General features: G+C 42.1%; 1 protein-coding gene across 1 annotated transcript in view; it reads right to left on the bottom strand.

Moving 5' to 3' along the window:
• Window positions 1-16608: 16608 nt before the first annotated feature.
• The window catches only part of ETNPPL (ethanolamine-phosphate phospho-lyase), a 19369-nt gene continuing 16956 nt past the window's right edge, over window positions 16609-19021 (bottom strand). Inside the window, exon 13 of the mRNA XM_032802243.2 lies at window positions 16609-18405. Coding sequence (XP_032658134.1) covers window positions 18271-18405 — 135 coding nt within the window. The 3' untranslated portion in view covers window positions 16609-18270. The remainder of the gene's footprint in view (window positions 18406-19021) is intronic.

Genomic DNA, 19021 nt, shown 5'->3' with positions numbered 1-19021 from the left:
AAATGAAACTCCTATTGAAGTACATGGAATTGGGCATCTGCATTTATTTCAGACTGGGATTTTCAAAGCATCTGAAGGGAGTTAGGTGTCCAAATCCCACTGAGCTTCTTATCTCCCAATGAACTTAACTCCCTTGTACCTGGTCTACACAGTTTTTGATCTGATATAACTATTTCACTTTTTTTAAGTGAAAAAAATCATACTGGCACAACCCTAGTGTGGATGCAGTATAAAGGATGCAACTTCTGGGTGTGAACAAGGCCTGAGGCACCTCTTGAAAATCCCAGCCTCAATGTGCAACTCTTCAGATATCTGCAATTGCACCTCAGTGCTTAGAAGGTTGAGCCCAGTGGGCTTGATTTTCAGCATTGCCCTTTGTATGTTTATTTACTTCTGTGCAAAGTGAATGTGCTGTGATAGAAGGCAGTGGACAATCAGGCCTACTATAACACATGCATTGTAGGCTATTGTCAAATCTCTCTGTAACTTAGTTATTCCTAAACAAAATCTGTAGATATTTCAAAGACACTAGTTCTAATAAGGCCTGAGTCAACTCCCATTAGTGTAGTCTTTCCACTGACCTTAATGGGAGTTGGATCAGGCCCATAATGCTCATTCGCTTTCTGGAATTTAGATGAAAAATATAGCTTAAGTGTTAAGTTTTATTAGTTAAAATGAAAAAGTGCTGATCATAACTGATTCATTATTACCTTGTGCTCCCCCCATTTGTTTGTATACACATTGTGTGCTTGTTCTAGGCACCCGCTGTCTTATATTTAGGTTGTAAACCCTTTGGGACAGAGACTGTTTCTTTGTTGCACATTTGTACCATACCTAGCACAATGAAAGGCATTCATTACCTTGCCCTAGGTAACTGAACACAGGTACTCATTCAATTATGGTTTGTATTCATGGCTCCTTACATCAATCCTGAAATAAATGTGAATTTTGTCTGAGTAAGGAATACTGATAAGAGGCCTATAATTATAGCATGTGAGGGCTGTTTATGAATGCAGTGGTGAAGTGTCTCTCGATATCTGATGGTTTAGTTTTACTCAGCTCCTGGAGACAGGTGATTACCAGGGCCGGCGCAACCCATTAGGCGACCTAGGCGGTCGCTTAGGGCACTAACATTTGGGGGGCAGCGACTGCGGCAGCCGGATGTTCAGCAGCATCGGTTGGCGGCGGTATTTCGGGGGCGGGACCTTCCACCACCTCCGTTGGGGGCGCCATTTCGGGGGCGGGACCTTTTGCCACCTAGGATGCCAAAAAGGCTGCCGGCGCTCCTGGTGATTACATGAGAATCTCAGCGCTCTTTATTGCTGACACAGACATGATTGGGCTACATGGCAAAAATTATGTTTTTTCTGGTAAGGGGGGCACTTTAGCTACACTGTATAAATATACTGAGAGGGTATATCCACACCACTTTGTTTGTGCTGATTTAAGCTATTTGGTCTAGGTATATTTAATCCTGCCTCAGTGTGGGAGGATGGCCTAGATGATCCTTTAAGGTCGCTTCCTGCTCTACATTACTGATTCTATAATTGAGATTCTACTTCCCTTGTGTATCACTGCATTCACACAGTTTTTGTTAAATAACTGCGGAGCATTTGGGGCAGATATCCCATGGAGTAATGTTCTGCTGTTAGGCATTCTGGGATTTTTTTCATAGCACATTGTGGGATACCAGCTGGAATTCTGAGACTTGGGGTCCCAGAAACTCCTTTCCTTGTAGCTCATAACAAACTCCTTTTTTTGTATCCATACATCATAGCCAGCCAGCCAGTACCGTTTTCAAACTGCTGTCAGGCAGCACAGTAGAAACACTGCTTAGCGAGGCAGTCCTGAGTCAATAATATGAACAGGGTGCTCCAGATGTATTGGCAGTCACATAGCTGGATGGTTTTGGATGAGGTGGGAGACCAGAATATTACCATGGTGCTGACCATGTGGATATTACTGGAGGAGGATAAAACTGAGCAATTATTTGCATGATTTGCTGGGATGGCTTTGCTTCTGCACAATCATGTGGGTTAGAAAAGCTTGGAAGTGTGACCTGAGTGGACCCCGAAGGCTCAAAAACCGGATGGCAAATAAACACATTTATTATTTTAAAAAACTCATTTTTAACCGAGATCTCAATTTTTGGGCCCCAGCTCTAACTTTGGAGTTGGCAGTACTGTGAAAGAGAAACTACAGCTGGCTTTTTATATATTGGCCATTTAATAGAAACAGTTATAAATAACTGAGGGCTTGTCTTCATATACAGCAGCAGAGCTACACCAGTGCAGCTGCGTTGCTGTAACGCTTTAGTGAAGACGCTCCTCCGCCAATGGGAGAGCTTCTCCTGTCAGCATAGTTAATCCACCTCCCTGCTGCTGATGGGAGAAGTTAAGTAGACATACCCTCAGGAAAGGTAAGACTAACCAATTAATGGGGTGAAGTTAAAAACTCAAATCATTTATTTTATGATTTGAGTTTTTAACTTCACCCCATTAATTGGTTAGTCTTACCTTTCCTGAGGGTATGTCTACTTAACTTCTCCCATCAGCAGCAGGGAGGTGGATTAACTATGCTGACAGGAGAAGCTCTCCCATTGGCGGATGCTGTCCTTCAGAAATATATGCTGAATGAAATGAATGAATGCTGTCCTTCAGAAATATAGAGGCCTGATTTTGATGTAGCTTAACACCCGTCTCAGGGTGAATGAAAGCCACTTTACTTCCGAATGAGAGAATTCATACAGGTGTTTAATGCACTTTAAAAAGATAGGACATTAAAACACATTAGTTATTGCCTTAACTTTTCTGAGTGTCACTGTGTGAACAAGCTCACAGGCCCAGTGCTTAAATCCTATTGAAGTCACTGGTATTTAAGCATATGCTTTAAGTATGTATGTGCTTCTCTGACATGATGCCTCTAGGGGTAAGAGAAAATGTAGGTTTATATAAGGCTTCAGTCAGTAAAGGTTTTCCCTTCCTGGAAAGGGTGAAGCTGGTTTGTAATGTGTGCATACAGGACAGATCTGGTTTTACAATGGAACCTGGGTGTGATTTGTGTTGCTGTGAGTTATATGAAGAGAGAAGCTTCAACGTGGTTATCATAAAATAGCCATGAGCAACACTGGTCATAAGTTAACACAGGCAGGCAGCATTTGCTTCTTTTTTTTTTTTTTTTTAACACTCTGTCAGTGCAGCTAACTGAAGTTGACTGTCAGGTATGAATACTGCTCCCAAACCTCTCGTCCAGGGTTGCAGAGGTGTCCGGATGCAGTGGAGGCAGTCAGACTCTGTTCCATGCGGGAGACAGGAATGGGGAGCACTTGTTCGAGCTTCTAGTATGCCGTTGTGCACAAAGGGGCTTGTGGGGAAGGTCTAACACAGACTAGGGAAGATCTAATGGATCAGCTGCTATGAAGGTCCTTGGGCTATGACCACCAGCAGAGTGGGAGAATAGAAGCAGTGAGTTGGTGTAGCCTCAGAGCTGCAATAGGAACCATAGATCAATTGTAGGGGAAAAGGAATCCTTTTTACCAACGGTGGCCAATAGGTGGACTGTGGGACTAAATCTGGACCGCCAGGTGCTTTTGAATGGACCTCAAAATCTTTTTATTTACTTATTATCAGTGTTGTTTTTTAAACTTTTCTCTGTAGTCTCGACCTTGACCAAGACATCTGGACCTTGACAAAAAACAGACTAGTCCTGCTTTATACCCTACAACACATGCAACTCACCCCTCCCTCTACCATCACAGAACCCAACCCCTTAAACTACATGGAGACTGGAGCTAGGTATGAAGTGGGGCAGAATGTAGCTTGTACACAAGTCCTCCACCCCTCACTGTGTTAACTTGATTCATTTTTGTTTGTACTGGTACCGAGTGATGTACCGACTGGTACCTAGAAGCTCAGCTAGTATAACTTGACATACTTCTACTGAAGTCAATGGAAATATACTGATTTACACCAGCTTGGAACATCTGGCTCATTGTAGCTAGTTTAAGGCCTGTGTGTTTTATTGGATTGGATTTATTATTTCACGTGGAGACCACTGTGAAGCTCAATTGTTTGTTTTGCCTGGGTGGCAGGGGCTTCTCTCTCTGCTAGGTGTTCCAAACTTAAAACCTGTGGGGAAGCAAACATTCCTCAGAATCATTTCAACATAGCTCTATCCCAATGCATGTACGCAAGCACAGTGTCATTGGAAAGAACAGTCAGGGGAGTACTGAATACATGCAATTGCCCTAAAGAAGCACTACCTCCTTTAGTTAAACAGGCTGAATGGTCCCTACCAGACTGTCCCTTCTGCTCAAATCCTCAAAGGCATTTTGGCATCTTACTGTCGTCAATCACGTTTCAAATAACACTAAATTAACTAGAGAATTCTTGCGTGCACCAACAGAGGCCACGTGGGCCAGTTAGTGTGAAACATACTAATCCACGCTATAGGGTTGTGCACTGATGCACCATGTACACAAGCTCTTAGGTAAACCCAGATGAAATCTAAGATTGCAAATCGATTTCCTAGCCTAACGAGCAAGAGATTAGGAATCAAAACCAGGTTGTGCACATAGTAGTGCAGGAAACAATTTCTTAGGCCAGTCAAAGCCATAGGTGGGAAAAATGAATACAGATTGTTTTGATAGGCCTCCCAGAGTCAAGTATTGCACCTGCTCTTTCCTCATATATCAGTTATCACACAGCCTAAACATTTAGAATGACCACCTATGCATGTGACTTTATTCCTTCTTTGAGTTTATGAACTGTCTGGATTTACCACTTTGCTATAGAAGTTTCACAGTTCTGTACTGTCTGGATTTGTAACTAAGGGTGTAAGAAGTTAAGAAAATAAGTCTCTTAACAAGAGATAAAAATTGTAATCTGTTTTGCTAGACTCAGTTCTTCTCTCAAGGAGAGCTATTCTTTAGCTGCCAGCCTCGAGAGCTACTGAATGTGTCTGTCATCTATGTACCGAGTCCCTGCTGGAATTTGTTCCTGAACGATGACCCAGCTGTTGTGTAAGACTACAGGCCTATATTAATGTTATCAACCACTTGACTCAGTTGTTTGTTACACTTTTATAGGCCAGTGCTAATCTGCCCCTTATCCCCGTGGAGCTATTTGTTCAGTGCTGGTTGTGCAAGTTACATCGTTCTTTGCCTTCTGTGGTTCTGAAGATGTGTACATAAAAATAATCAGTTTTCCTGGAATCATTGGCTGCAACATATGTCATGGTATTCAAGGACAGCAATAGAAATTATTTGATGAAAGTGTTCTTCTGCTGAGCTCCCTTGTCTTCTCTGCTGTCTCTCTTTTGTTCTCATTGGAGGTCCTTATTAGAGGAATGCTAAGACTTCTGAAAAGAACAGAAAAGAGAAGGCTGAGTAAGGGAAGGAGAGAACCAAGCAAAGGGGGAGAATAAGACAGTTCAGGCTTTTAAAATTATTTATGTAAGATGCAGGATTAATATGGGAGAACACTGCAAAAATTCAGTGAATAGGACATGCCAATTCACCTTGATGGCTTTCATGTGATTTCATGTAGCCTCCTTTTATGTGATTTCCACAAATATTTCTGTGAACAAATGAAGAAGAGAAAGTGTTGGGAATGTTCTTGAGTACCCTGTGCATTTGCACAAGTATTTGTTGTAACCACTGTGTTGGTGTAACTATCTTGAAAGCTTGTTTTGGATGTGGGAGTTATCAAGTCAGAGAGCAAAAGCAACATCATAGATCTTACAAAACTGAGTACAACTAAGGGGTACTCAGAGCACTAGTTATCCCTGGCCAGCCCATAGGGTGAAAATTAGGGCTGTCAAGCAATTTAAAAAAATGAATTGCGATTAATCACATTGTTAAACAATGATAGAATACCATTTATTTAGATTTTTTTGATGTTTTCTACATTTTCAAATATATTGATTTCAATTACAACACAGACTACAAAGTGTACAGTGATCACTTTATTTTTATTACAAATATTTGCAGTATAACCCCCACAAAGAAATAGTATTTCTCAATTCACCTCATACAAGTACTGCAGTGCAATCTCTTTATCATGAAAGTTGATTTTACAAATGTAGAACTATGTACAAAAAAACCTGCATTAAAAAATAAAATAATGTAAAGTTTTAGAGCCTGCAAGTCCACTCAGTCCTACTTCTTGTTCAGCCAATCTCTTAAACAAACAAGTTTGTTTACATTTGCAGGACATAATGTTGCTCACTTCTTGTTTGCAATGTTGCTTAAACTGCAGCAAGGGAAGTTTAGACTGGACATTGGGAAACTTCCTAACTGTGAGAGTGGTTAAGCACTGGAATAAATTGCCTGGGGATATTGTGGAATCTCCATCACCGGGATTTTTAAGAGCAGGTTAGACAAACACCTGTCAGGAACGGGCGAGATAATACTTAGTCCTGCCACAAGTGCAGGGGACTGGACTAGATGACCTCTTGAGGTCCCTTCAGTTTTATCATTCCATGATTCTAATGTCACCTGAAAGTGAGATCAGGTGTTCTCCTGGCACTGTTGTAGCTGGTGACAAAAAACAACCCCTCTGGTAATGCTCCTAGTGCACGTGCTTACTTCAAGGAGCTAAAACCCTATTTTTGCCTGAGGCCATCACAGAAAATCAGTTAGGCTAACCCAGACAGCAAATGTGAAAAATCAGGACAGGGTGTGTGGGGGAGTAATAAACACCTATACAAGACAAAGCCCCAAATATCAGAACTGTCCCTATAAAATCAGGACATCTGGTCACCCTAATCTCAGTGTATGTTGAATAATTTCATGACAGACCACAATGAGGCAGATGCACCTTCAGAAACCACACAAGGCACCATAGACTCTGACCAGGAGGAAATTCCCTAGACAACTAAGATCTTGGGCTACGTCTACACTACAGGATAAATTCGAATGAGCTTAAACCAATTTTATAAAACAGATATTATAAAGTCGATTGTGCGTGTCCACACTAGGCACATTAATTCGGTGGTGTGCGTCCATGGTCCGAGGCTAGCATCGATTTCTGGAGCGGTGCACTGTGGGTAGCTCCTGTAAAATAATGAGGCCAATAATGTCGATTTCCGTCCACACTAACACTATTCCGATATAGTAATATCGATTTTAGCATTACTCCTCTCGTTTTGTAGGAGTACAGAAATCGATTTAAAGAGCCCTTTAAATCGATATAAAGAGCAGTGTAATGTGGACGGGTCCAGCGTTAAATTGATTTAACGCTGTTAAAATCGGTTTAACAGCATAGTGTAGACCAGGCCTCGCAGCCAGCCAGAGACCTATCTGGAGATGCTGCCAGGTTTCTGCTCGGAGAAACACCTGAATCTGAGCCAGAAAGCCAGTGTGACACAGCTGAAGAGGGGGCTTCATCCAGTAAGTATTATGTGCTATTTTATAATCTCTCATTGGTACTTGTTTAGGAAAACTTGGAAAACTTTCGTCTGAGTGCAATTATCTGGCAGATATTGTTAAGGCAGATGTGTCCATCCCTGTGCATTACCATTACTCCTCTGTTGTTCCATTTTTCTCTAACCTTCCGGGCATGCTCCAAATGGTGCTGAGGACAGAAAATTAAACTGTCAAATGCAACTTTTTCCCCACCAAAAACATAAGCAACCCCATTCCCATTCACCAACACATACCGTCGCACCCTTCTCCCTGAGTTACTTGATGTTCCCTATCCTTCAATTGCCATTCACCACCACCACCAACCAACCAGTACAATGCACGATACGGTGGTCCAGCAGAGAAGGAGAAAAATGTAAAAAGAAAAGGACAACACAAATGAAGCAACTTTATTATAATGAAAGAAAAAGCAATAATATAGCAGTAGCAAAAGCACATGCTATGGTTTTGGAGCTGCTCTGTAACTTATAAGTACTGCACGTTGGCCTGATTATTGGGATGCTTTCTGTGAATATATGGGGTTTTTTCAATGGAGGACTAACTAGAGAAACAGTTAGGAAGGAACAGACTGACTCAAGATAAGCTGCCTCAGAAAACAGTTCAGGAATGTTAAGCAACAATGCCAGGACTATTCCCTTGATTTTTATTGTGTTGTTTCTGGCCAACTTTCAAACCTGGTTTGGAACAGGGCAGGAGAAGGTCTGTGACCATAGAAGAAGAAATGAACCCTGGCAGGAATAAAAGGGACCCTTTCACAAGAGAAGTGAGTAGTAGTTTGGCGGAATCACACAACCCTGGCCACCAGAGATGTCTAAACAAGTTAGGTCTGCCTAGGTTACCATCAGGGGATTATTAGACCTTAGGCAAAAGAGCGTGTAGACTGTTTGCTTGTAAAATTATTTTTCTCTATATGCTCTGTTCCTACTGTTAAAATAAACAATACTTTGGCTTAAGAAGACTGTGGCCACTTTTTACCACTCCAAAGGGAAAAACCAGAGGAGTCCAAACTCAGACTTCTTCGATAAGGCAGGTGGATATGCAATATACTATATCCAGGGCCTGGTCAAGGAGTGGGAGAAGAGTGAAATTCCACCCCAGGTAGGTACTCTCATTCCCATGGCAAGGGACAGTCAGCTCCCACGCCATTCCACCCCTAATACAAAAAAAAATAGCTATGAGCCCACCTATACATATTTGTGACCCTCACCTGCACAAATATGGCGGCAGTTGGAATGGTATATTATCTCATCCACAGCCACTGGTCTTCATGGTTTCCAATATATCTGGATCACAGTTGGAATGAATTACTCCAGAGTGCGATGCCTGCCAGTGTTCCCTCCATGCTGCCTGACAGCACTTTGGGTTTGTTTGGTTTCTTTTTATAAATGGAAGCAGTTTGAAAATGGTGTTCGCTAGCAAAAACACATTATTATAAGATACCATGGTAGGAAGCAAGGGAGGTTTTTTAGCCCAAGTCTCAGAAGTCCAGTAGATTCAAGTAACATACCCCACAATCCACTGCAAAAAACAACCCCTAATTCACAGTCTGGCAGCAGAACTTACTGAGAAAGCTGTGCTGCATGGATCCTATCCTTTGCAAGGGAAGGCACTTCAGCCGCTTTAGACGTGTGGATGCACTTCATCAGTTTAGTGTACTTAGTATAATTATAGCTCTAATCCCCGCATAAACCTTTCCTGTCTTGATAAAACTTTAGACTGAAGGCCATTATTGGCTTCATGGGCCTGATTCACCACTGCCTGTCACTGAGTAGTCATTTACACCTCCACAAAGAGTGCAAAGTGGGCCTAACTTGCCACTATGTACTTTGCACAGCTGTGCAAGGCAATGGAGAAACAGGACCCACATGAACAGTGTGGAGACAGCTTTGCTCCCAAGAACAGCATTATGGAGTATGAAGGAGCATTATATGTACACGCTTCCAGATGAACTCTTCTCCTTCCTCATGCCGTGACTAGAGTGAAGAAGCTGAGTAATCAAGGATAAGCCTTGGCTTTATTTTTGCTAGATGAATGCTCTGTGCCAACTGAAAACATGTTTATAGAACTTTCTGGACAGCCCGCCTTTTGTTCTGTGGGTGTGCTTTATCATTTGTGTCATTTAATACAGTGAGGGACTGACTTTATGCCAAACGAAGTTAGGCTTTATGTCCTAACGCTGATAGCTTTTTCAGCTAGCAAGAGCTCTATGAATAGGTGTGGCATATGATAAACAAAAGCAGGGCAAGTGACTGCATCATTTGCAAATTGAGTAATCAATACTATCTGTACTTTGTTAGGGTGTGACTTATTACCAGGAATAATAATTTACATTTCTAGTTAGTGCTTGTCATCCAATAATTTCAAAGTACTTTACATTCATTAACTGAACCTTCCCTATACCAATCCCACGCAGTGGTTATTACAGCTGTCTTACAGATGGGAAGCTCGGGCACAAAGGCCCAGGTCCACAAAGTTACTTAGGCTCCTAGCTTCTACTGAGCTCAGTGGAAATTAGGACCCTGAATACCTCTCAGGATCTGAGAGCCAAAGACATTAAGTCATTTGGTAAAGGCTGCATAATGAATCAATGGCTAAACTGATCCCAGGAATCCTAACTCCCAGTTCCTTATTCTAACTACAAGACTACACTCCTTGCCTATATCTAATAAGATATTCATAAGCAGGCTCTTACTGACCCATTCTGGAGTCTTTCTCACAATCATCTCCTTCCTTTTTCTCCCTTTACCGCTTCACCCATTTTAAAACTCTTTACCAGGGGGTCAGAATGCTGCTTGCCTCAACTTTGTGTTTCAGGGAACTGAAGTGTGAAACACTGTTTTTGCATACTAGAGATTTGTCCTGAGCCTGTGAAGTGCTGATCCTGCTCCATACTTCTCAAGTGTTTGAATTCAGGATTTTCATTCAGGGTCCTCTCTAGTTCTTAGGCTGTCCATCCTGATAGTCCACTAGGTTCTCATAATGCATCCATGTGGCATCTAATAAATAATCTTGAAATGGAGGTACTGAGAGGTGGAGGCCCAGATCCTCAAAGGTATTTAGGCATCTAACTTCCTGGGGGTGATTTGTTCAAGTACACACTGTGATTTAGTGGTAAAGACAAGAATAGAACCCTGGTCATCTTATTCTCAATTTGATGCCTCTTTTACTGGACCACACTGCCTGGTAAAATCAAGAGCTTCAGCTGGGAGGATAAAACTGGTTACAAGAACTGTAAGAGACAAGGGAGTGCTATTACTAATCTGGCCTTCTCTTCCATTGGTGAGGGAGAGAGGGGAAGCTGAGGGAAGATGTTTGATTTTTAAACCTTGTTAGCTAACACATGATAAACTCCTAGTGTGAACAAAGGACTTGCTAACACATGGAAGATATATCTGCCTTGTCCATCCTAGGAGTTTACCATGTGTTAGCTAACACAGCTCTCAAACGCACCCTTTTTTCCTGCTCTGGACGCATGCAGGGGTAGTGTGAGGCGTGTACACACAGGATCCCTGAATAAGGGGAGTCCTATACATATGGACCAGGCCTCTGAACTACTATTTCTCCCCACCCCAACTTTTAACTCCCAAAGCCATTGAGGCCCCTGAGGTTTGAGTTTCTGCCTGGTGTTCTCACGCTTTTTGCAATGCTAATAATTCAAACCTGGTTTTCTATAATGTTTGCCAACTGGGTGTATTCATACTGCAGCTCTCCAACACCACATTTTACAAGCCATTACCCTCTGATCCCTCTGAGGGTTACCAAAAGAAACTACACCATCTGCTCAAGAAACTTCCTGAAAAAGCACAAGAGCAGATTCGCACAGACATGCCCCTAGAACCCTGAGCAGGAGTATTCTATCTACTACCCAAGATCCATAAACCTGGAAATCCTTGACGCCCCATCATCTCAGGCATTGGCATCCTGACAGCAGGATTGTCTGGCTATGTAGAATCTTTCCTCAGGCCCCATGCTACCAGCACTCCTAGCTATCTTCAAGACCCCACTGACTTCCTGAGGAAACTACAATCCATCGGTGATCTTCCAGAAAACACCATCCTAGCCACTATGGGTGTAGAAGCTCTTTACACTAACATTCTACACAAAGATGGACTAGAAGCCATCAGGAACAGTATCCCTGATAATGTCATGGCAAACCTGGTGGCAAAATTTTGTGACTTTGTCCTCACCCATAACTATTTCACATTTGAGGATAACGTATATCTTCAAATCAGCAGCACTGCTATCGGTACCCACATGGCCCCACAGTATGCCAACATTTTTATGGCTGACTTAGAACAATGCTTCCTCAGCTCTCATCCCCTAATGTGCCTACTCTACTTGTGCTATGTTGATGACATCTTCATCATTTGGACCCATGGAAAAGAAGCCTTTGAGGAATTCCACCATGATTTCAACAATTTCCACCCCACCATCAACCTCAGCCTGGACCAGTCCACACAAGAGAGCCACTCCCTGGACACTACAGTGCTAATAAGCGATGGTCACATAAACACCACCCTATACCGGAAATCTACTGACCGCTATACTTACCTACATGCCTCCAGCTTCCATCCAGGACACACCACATGATCCATTGTCTACAGCCAAGCTCTAAGGTACAACCGTATTTGCTCCAACCCTCAGAACAAGAGACAAACATCTACAAGATCTCTATCAAGCTTTCTTACCTACAAAATCCACCTGCTGAAGTGAAGAACAGATTGACAGAGCCAGAAGAGTACCAGAAGTCACCTACTACAGGACAGACCCAACAAGAAAGTACAGAATGCCACTAGCCGTCACCTTCAGCCCCCAACTAAAACTCTCCAGCCCATCATCAGGATCTACAACCTATCCTGAAGGGTGATCCATCACTCTCGCAGATCTTGGGAGACAGGCCAGTCCTTGCTTTCAGACAGTCCCCAACCCTGAAGCAAATACTCACCGGCAACCACACAAACAAAACACTAACCAGGACCCTATCCTTGCAACAAAGCCCATTGCCAACTCTGTCAGATTTTACACGGGACACCATCATAGGACCTAATCACATCAGCCACACCATCAGGGGCTCATTCACCTGCACATCTACCAATGAGATATATGCCATCATGTGCGGCAATGTCCCTCTGCCATGCACATTGGCCAACCAGACAGTCACACAAAAGAATAAATGGACACCAAATCAGACGTCAAGATTATAACATTCAAAAACCGGTCGGAGAAAACTTCAATCTCCCTGGTCACTCAGAGAGACTTTTACAGAGCTAAAGTCCAATTCTCCAACAAAAGAACTTCCAAAAACAGACTCCAATGAGAGACTGCGAATTGGAATTAATTTGCAGAATGGACACCATTAAATTAGGCTTGAATAAAGACTGGGAGTGGATGGGTCATTACACACAGTAAAACTATTTCCCCATTTTATTCCCCCCCACTACTGTTCCTCACACCTTCTTGTCAACTGCTGCAAATGAACCATTTTGATTACCACTACAAATTTTTTTTCTCTCCTGCTTGAAATAGCTCACTTTAATTGATCACTCTTGTTAGAGTGTGTATGGTAACACCCTGTTTCATTGTTCTTGTGTGTGTGTGTGTGTGTGTGTATATATATATATATATATATATATATATATACACACATCTTCCTACTGTATTTTCCACTGCATGCATCCGATGAAGTGGGCTATAGCCCAGGAAAGCTTATGCTCAAATAAATTTGTTAGTCTCTAAGGTGCTACAAGTACTCCTCGTTCTTCATAGTGCAGTGTTTCAGAGCTAATGCCAAGGTGGTTTGTATTTTTCAAAGGTGTAGATGTTTATTATATATTTTCCTTTCAGCTCAGTATTGTCATGTTCAGGGATGCCTTCTGTAACATGCTTTTTCAAGTCAGTTGTGCTTGTATGGGCCCACAATGGGTGTGTCTAAGCAGCAAGCAGGAGCCCACGGCAGTGAGTCTCAAAGCTCAGGTATACAGTTCCTGGCTTGCAGGGCTCTTGCTGCAGTGCTAAAAATAGCTGTGTTGGCTCAGGCTCTGAAGTCCAGGTCCCAGCCTGAGACTGAACGGCTACACTGCTATTTTTAGCATCTTAGAGTGGGATTCTGAGACTTGCTGCTGCAAGATCCTGCTTGCTGTGTAGATGTATCTGCTGTGTACAATGGTCTTTCATAACCATTCTCAGCAAGTGCTGTGCTATTTCTCTCCATTCCAACTTGCCTGTCTAATGCATTGAGCATACATCAAGATATGAGCATGTTGGTCAGGTGACAAATGCAGTGGCACAGAACTCAGGAAATCTGGGATCAGTTTCCTCTATAAGCTTGGGCAAGTCATTTAGCCTCCACTACCCGCCTGTATTTCCTTTCTCCCCTCCATTAATCTGACATGCCTATTTAGATTGTAAACTTTTCAGCACGGAGGTGCTCTCAGCACAGTGGGGCCCTGATCTCAGTTGAGGCCCAAAAGTACTAGCAGAATATAAACAAGAATAGTAGTGATGCAGATAGGTCCAACCCAAGTCCTGCTAGCTCTTGGATTGTTTGTGCCCTAAAACCATTCAAATTGTAGGAGTTTCTTACAGGGAAACTAAAAAGGCACCAAACTTCTTTGTTAGTAAAAAAAAAAAAAAAAAAGTATGTCTGCTGCTTGCAGTTTGAGCAACTTACTAGCAAAACTATTGAGCCTTATTCTTCACAGCCTGGCACCTCATGGTCATGGGTGTAGCACACTTTGGGTGTAAACCCTTGCCAACTCAGAATGATAGTGTTTTCACCCACTGGGCATGGATGTGAATGATGACTACACACAGTGCAAGGCAGCAGAGAAGTATGCCCACTTGGTTTATAAGATTGTAAATCACTTTCAAAATCAAATTAGCCGTGGGAAAATGTGTTGTTTAATGTGTACTTTGAAATTCGAGATTAATTACGTGTCTCCGCAGTAGAGTGTGGAGCATGGTACAGTTTGCTGGGCTATGCTTCTGAAAATAAGTTTTCTAATAAATCCCGCTGGACTTTGCTCATTGGAAACTGTGTATTACTTTTGCCTCACTTGTACTGTATTGTGTGGAACAATACACAAGCCATGGTCCATCCAAGTAGAGGGCTAAGTTGGGCCTCAGTAGGGAGTAGGACCACGACATAGTGTCTCAGCAGGAGCTCCAGAGGCATTCCATGTGGGCCAGACAACATTTTCTGCAGTGCTAGGGGAGGGCAGTTACTGCTAAATCCATTTGAGTATGTCTCCCCTCAGTGAGACACCCATGACTGGTCTGTGTCAGTTGATTCAGGCTCAAGGGGCTTAGGTAACCCTTTAGCCTGATCTCTACACCTCAGTCAGCTGTCATGGGCCAGTTGTGGATGTCTAACTGCAGAGGAGATGTACTGTAAAGGTGGAGAATGTACTCCATTCCCTTTCTCCCTCTAGGCAATTTTATCTGGATGGATTTAATTTATCGCCAGTTAATTTGAAATAGTTAACACACTTGTAATAGTTAGTGTGGATGCTCCTGACACATTTGTGCTTTATGGAGTAGCCTAGAACAGGAGTTCTCAACCTTTTTCTTTGAGGCCCCACACAACTTGCTATAAAAACTCCATAGCTCACTGTGCCACAACAACTGGTTTTCTGCATATAAAAGCCAGGACTGGCATTAGGGGGTAGCAAGCAGGGCAATTGCCAAAGGCCCCACATCATAAGCGGACCCATGAAGCTAAGCTGCTCAGGCTTTGGCTTCCGCCCCGGGTGGTGGAGCTCAGGGTGAAGGGCTTCAGCTTTCTGCCCTGGGTCCCAGGGAGTCTAATGTCAACCCTGCTTGAGGGCCATCAGGGGGCCTCAGGCCCCTGGTTGAGAACTGCTGGCCCAGAACAAGTCTGTGGGACTATCTACAGTAGCCTTTACAACATGTTAAGCACCTTGAGTTGCAAACAAACCTTATAAGGGAATGTAAATATGTCTGGTAGCAAAACACTGAGTGCACAAGCACTGACATCCAAGAGTGGAGAGAAGCCTTCTTGTACCCTTTCCCCCTTGTGCACTTGTACAGGGCTGGGTGCAGTTTGACCTAGAATGTGTATCCTTCCATCTCCATCCCATGTCCAAATCTTCAGCAGCTGACAAGGCACATAGCACCATAGTTCCTCAATAGAAGTCTTCAGCCACCTCTGAATCCCACTAACTTCTGCCTCTCTTCCCCCACCGATCAGTTGATGTGGCCCTCATGGCTCCCTCATTCAGGATAATGATTGTCAATAGCTAAAGCTACACTTGTTCCTCTGTCCTTACCGATTGATACTTGTTGTCTATTCTTTACCTGTCCTCTATGTTGATATTCTGGTGGCCAGGGATGGGTCACCTGCTGTTGCAGCAGAGTAGTTCTTCTTCTACTTTTGTCTTACCCACCTTGAGATCAGGCCACTGGCTGAATGTGGTTAAAGCCTGGGAGGGAGCCTAGACGATAACTCAAATAGTTTAGCACATAGTGAATTAAAAGGTGCATAGTTTAGAAGTATTAGCTAGCACAATCTTTAAATTCTTGTCAGGAGAAAGCCCAGATGGAGGTAAGGAGGAGGCTGACTATAAACTGAATGGACAATCATCCCTACACTTCACTTTATATTTGCAATGGAAGGCAATTGGGGGCATCTAAAGGTGCAGATAGGCACCCAGTGGGACTTTCAGAAGTACCTGGGTACCTAACTCCCACAGGCACCGGACTGATGAAATGAGTTTTAAAAACTGACTTATACCAGTGTAACATTCTCATGCAGACAAGACCTACATCTTGAGGATTGTACTCTGTTAATCAGCTGCATGGGGATATATGCCATGTTAAAATAAGACTGCCACAGATAGAGTATAAAGATCTTCTATTGCTTCTAAATGAGAGGCTTTTTTAGAAGTGTTTAAAAGCTGTTCTAGAAAGGTACTTAAGCCCATTTTAGATTCCAGTATAGACAATACCTAACTAGTTTATAATCTATACAGTAAAGCCATGTTATGTCATGGGTAGGCTATGCCTGTATATAACTGCCAATTTTCAGGCAACCCTTGGCTGGGAGGGCGGGGGTGGGGGGTGAGGTGAGGTAGACAGGAGTAAGCACCAGAACACTACTTTCCTCATTAACTAAGTGGGCATTTAAAAGAGTAAATGGTTAAATTAAAAACAAAGTGCACAAGGTCTTTGTTGTTACAAATAACTTTAATTTTTGAAATAACCAAAGACCACTGATTAGATAATGAGCTGGCTTGATGTTACCAGAAGAGTTCATGCAGAAAATGCCAATATAACATAATGGTTGAAGGTATAAAACTAGATAAGACTGACTAGAAATAGCAGTGCCTCTTAGTTTTCAGTCATCATACGCAATTAATGAAAAGTCATTTACAGCAAATATAAAACAGCAAGACTTAGTACATGAAAATTATAAAGCCGTATTGTCTTTGTTAAAGTAAATAAAACTCATTTTTAAAAGCCCTCAATTATTTCCATAAAGCCTACTTGTGCATGCATTAAAATTGTGGCACTTGAAAGCCCTGATCCAACTTTAACACTCACACTGTGCAATGCAAGGTCCATGTTACTGCTAGAGGCAGTAAAACAAGTCCAAAGTGCTTAAGCTGGGGTGAGTGAGGGGAACCATCTGAGCTCCTCTAGATTCTCCTCCCACCCAAACCCATGTGGGAAGCTGGAGTAAGAATATCATCTGATCCTTGTGTTAGTTTGTTTTGTGTCTCACACTCTATTCTGTGGAACTCCCCTTTTAGTAATATAACATTGGTTACATGTTTGAGGTCCCAATCCTGCCAGGTGCAGAGCACCCTCAAAGTTTGTTGACTATCTTCCATGGGAGTTGACAGCATTCAGCACTTCAAAGGATCAGATCCGACTGAGTACAAGACTAGTAGAGCAATAAAAAATGTCTAAAATCATAAGAATTCAAACTGGGGTCACCCCTGGAAATCTCATTTTCATGCTAGCCTGAGGTTAAAGTAATTGATTTTTAAAATCTTCCTGCATTTGTTGTGCATGGAAAGATGCCTTTTGTTTTAAATAGATTCTCTTTACAGTAATTTTTACTGAGTAGATTGCCACTTACCCATGACAAAAAGTTTAATAAATTATAGTCACTTGCTATGCAAAAAAATATGATCCAAACTCTTTTCATCTCTAAATATTAAGTGAGAATCTTGCATACATGTTGTGTTCATATAATTGGACACACCCACCCCAATCCTTAGGGAGTATAAACTTGGCAGAGCTCTATTCTCTTCACTACAGCAATACCAATGTATGTCAGCTGAGGACCAGGGCCATAGGCCCTAAATCTTCACCGAGTGTGAATTGTCTCTCAAGCTTTGTGTTGTAAACTGAACCATTAAAACATGGAAAGTAATTAACATCTCAATATTGCATACTGAAATTTCAAATACATTAAAAGCTATAATGCATCACAAACAAGGATTTAATAGGATTGGTGCTGTGGTTCCATGGTTATTAAGCACAATGGGCCAAATTCAGACCTTATGTAAGCGGGAGCACTCCATGAATTTCTGTGGAGTTGCATCCACTTATACCAAGCCTAAATATAATGACCCAAGAGGGTTAAAAATCAGAACTTGATTTAGCACACCCTTATCTGGTTAAGTTAAAGGCCTGACCCTGCAGTCCTTATGTAGGAGAAAATGTAGTTTAAACTACCAGTAAAGCTACATGGAGTCTTGCTCATGTAAGGAAGGCAGGATTGGATCCTAAATAATCAGTATGATACTTGCACACATCCACTCATCCTTTTCTTGCTTTTTGTTTTTTTAAATACACTGATCTAAAGAAAACTTCTCTTTTCATGTTCTGATCCTTTTACAAGTCACTGCACGGTTATCAGTGTATAAGCCATTATTTTGTCTGTAGGCAGTTCCGTTGATATGGTTGATGCTTTCACTAATACAGTCTGACTGGGAATTCCCTTCATTAGTCATCTGAAACACACAAAATTTCAATGAATAAGCATATGTTTGTATCAATCTCTAATCATATACTTTGGCTTTAGGGTTAGGAAACTGTCTGCCTGATTCTCCTCTTTCAGTGAAGCTATTCCATTCAGATCAATGGAGTTATTCCACTTTTACATAGGTGTACATGAGAGGAGGCATAGGCTCCATTTATGGTATTTCTAGAGTAGCCATTAATATAGGATCTCTGCCTTAACAGTCATCCTACTGGGATATTCAATTATTGCTCTCCAGCCCTTCGGTTCCTGAAAACACATACAGCATATGCTCTTTAGGGAACCTTGCAGGGCCATCTGTAATAGGCATATTTTTAGTGCCCAAGGCTAACATTACATTCTATGGGGTCCAATCATGTAGGCTATTCATACTCAAAAGTATAAGATGGAAGTGAAATCCTTGAAACTTTTTGAAAATATTTAAGGAATAAAGCCTGTTAGTCAGCTCTTCATATTTGTTCAGTAACAGGAACTTACAGATTGTTTTCTGTCTTCTCTTATCATAGATCAGATTCTGATCTCAGGTACATCAGTCTAGATCACTTACGCTTCTGCTATACCTTCACTAAAGTCATTTGTATGTGTTT

The sequence above is a fragment of the Chelonoidis abingdonii genome, chromosome 5 (assembly GCF_003597395.2).
Source record: "Chelonoidis abingdonii isolate Lonesome George chromosome 5, CheloAbing_2.0, whole genome shotgun sequence".
NCBI classification, from domain to species: Eukaryota; Metazoa; Chordata; order Testudines; family Testudinidae; genus Chelonoidis; species Chelonoidis abingdonii.
The sequence above is the reverse complement of the archived record's forward strand: the minus strand, read 5'-3'. Positions and strand labels throughout refer to the sequence as shown.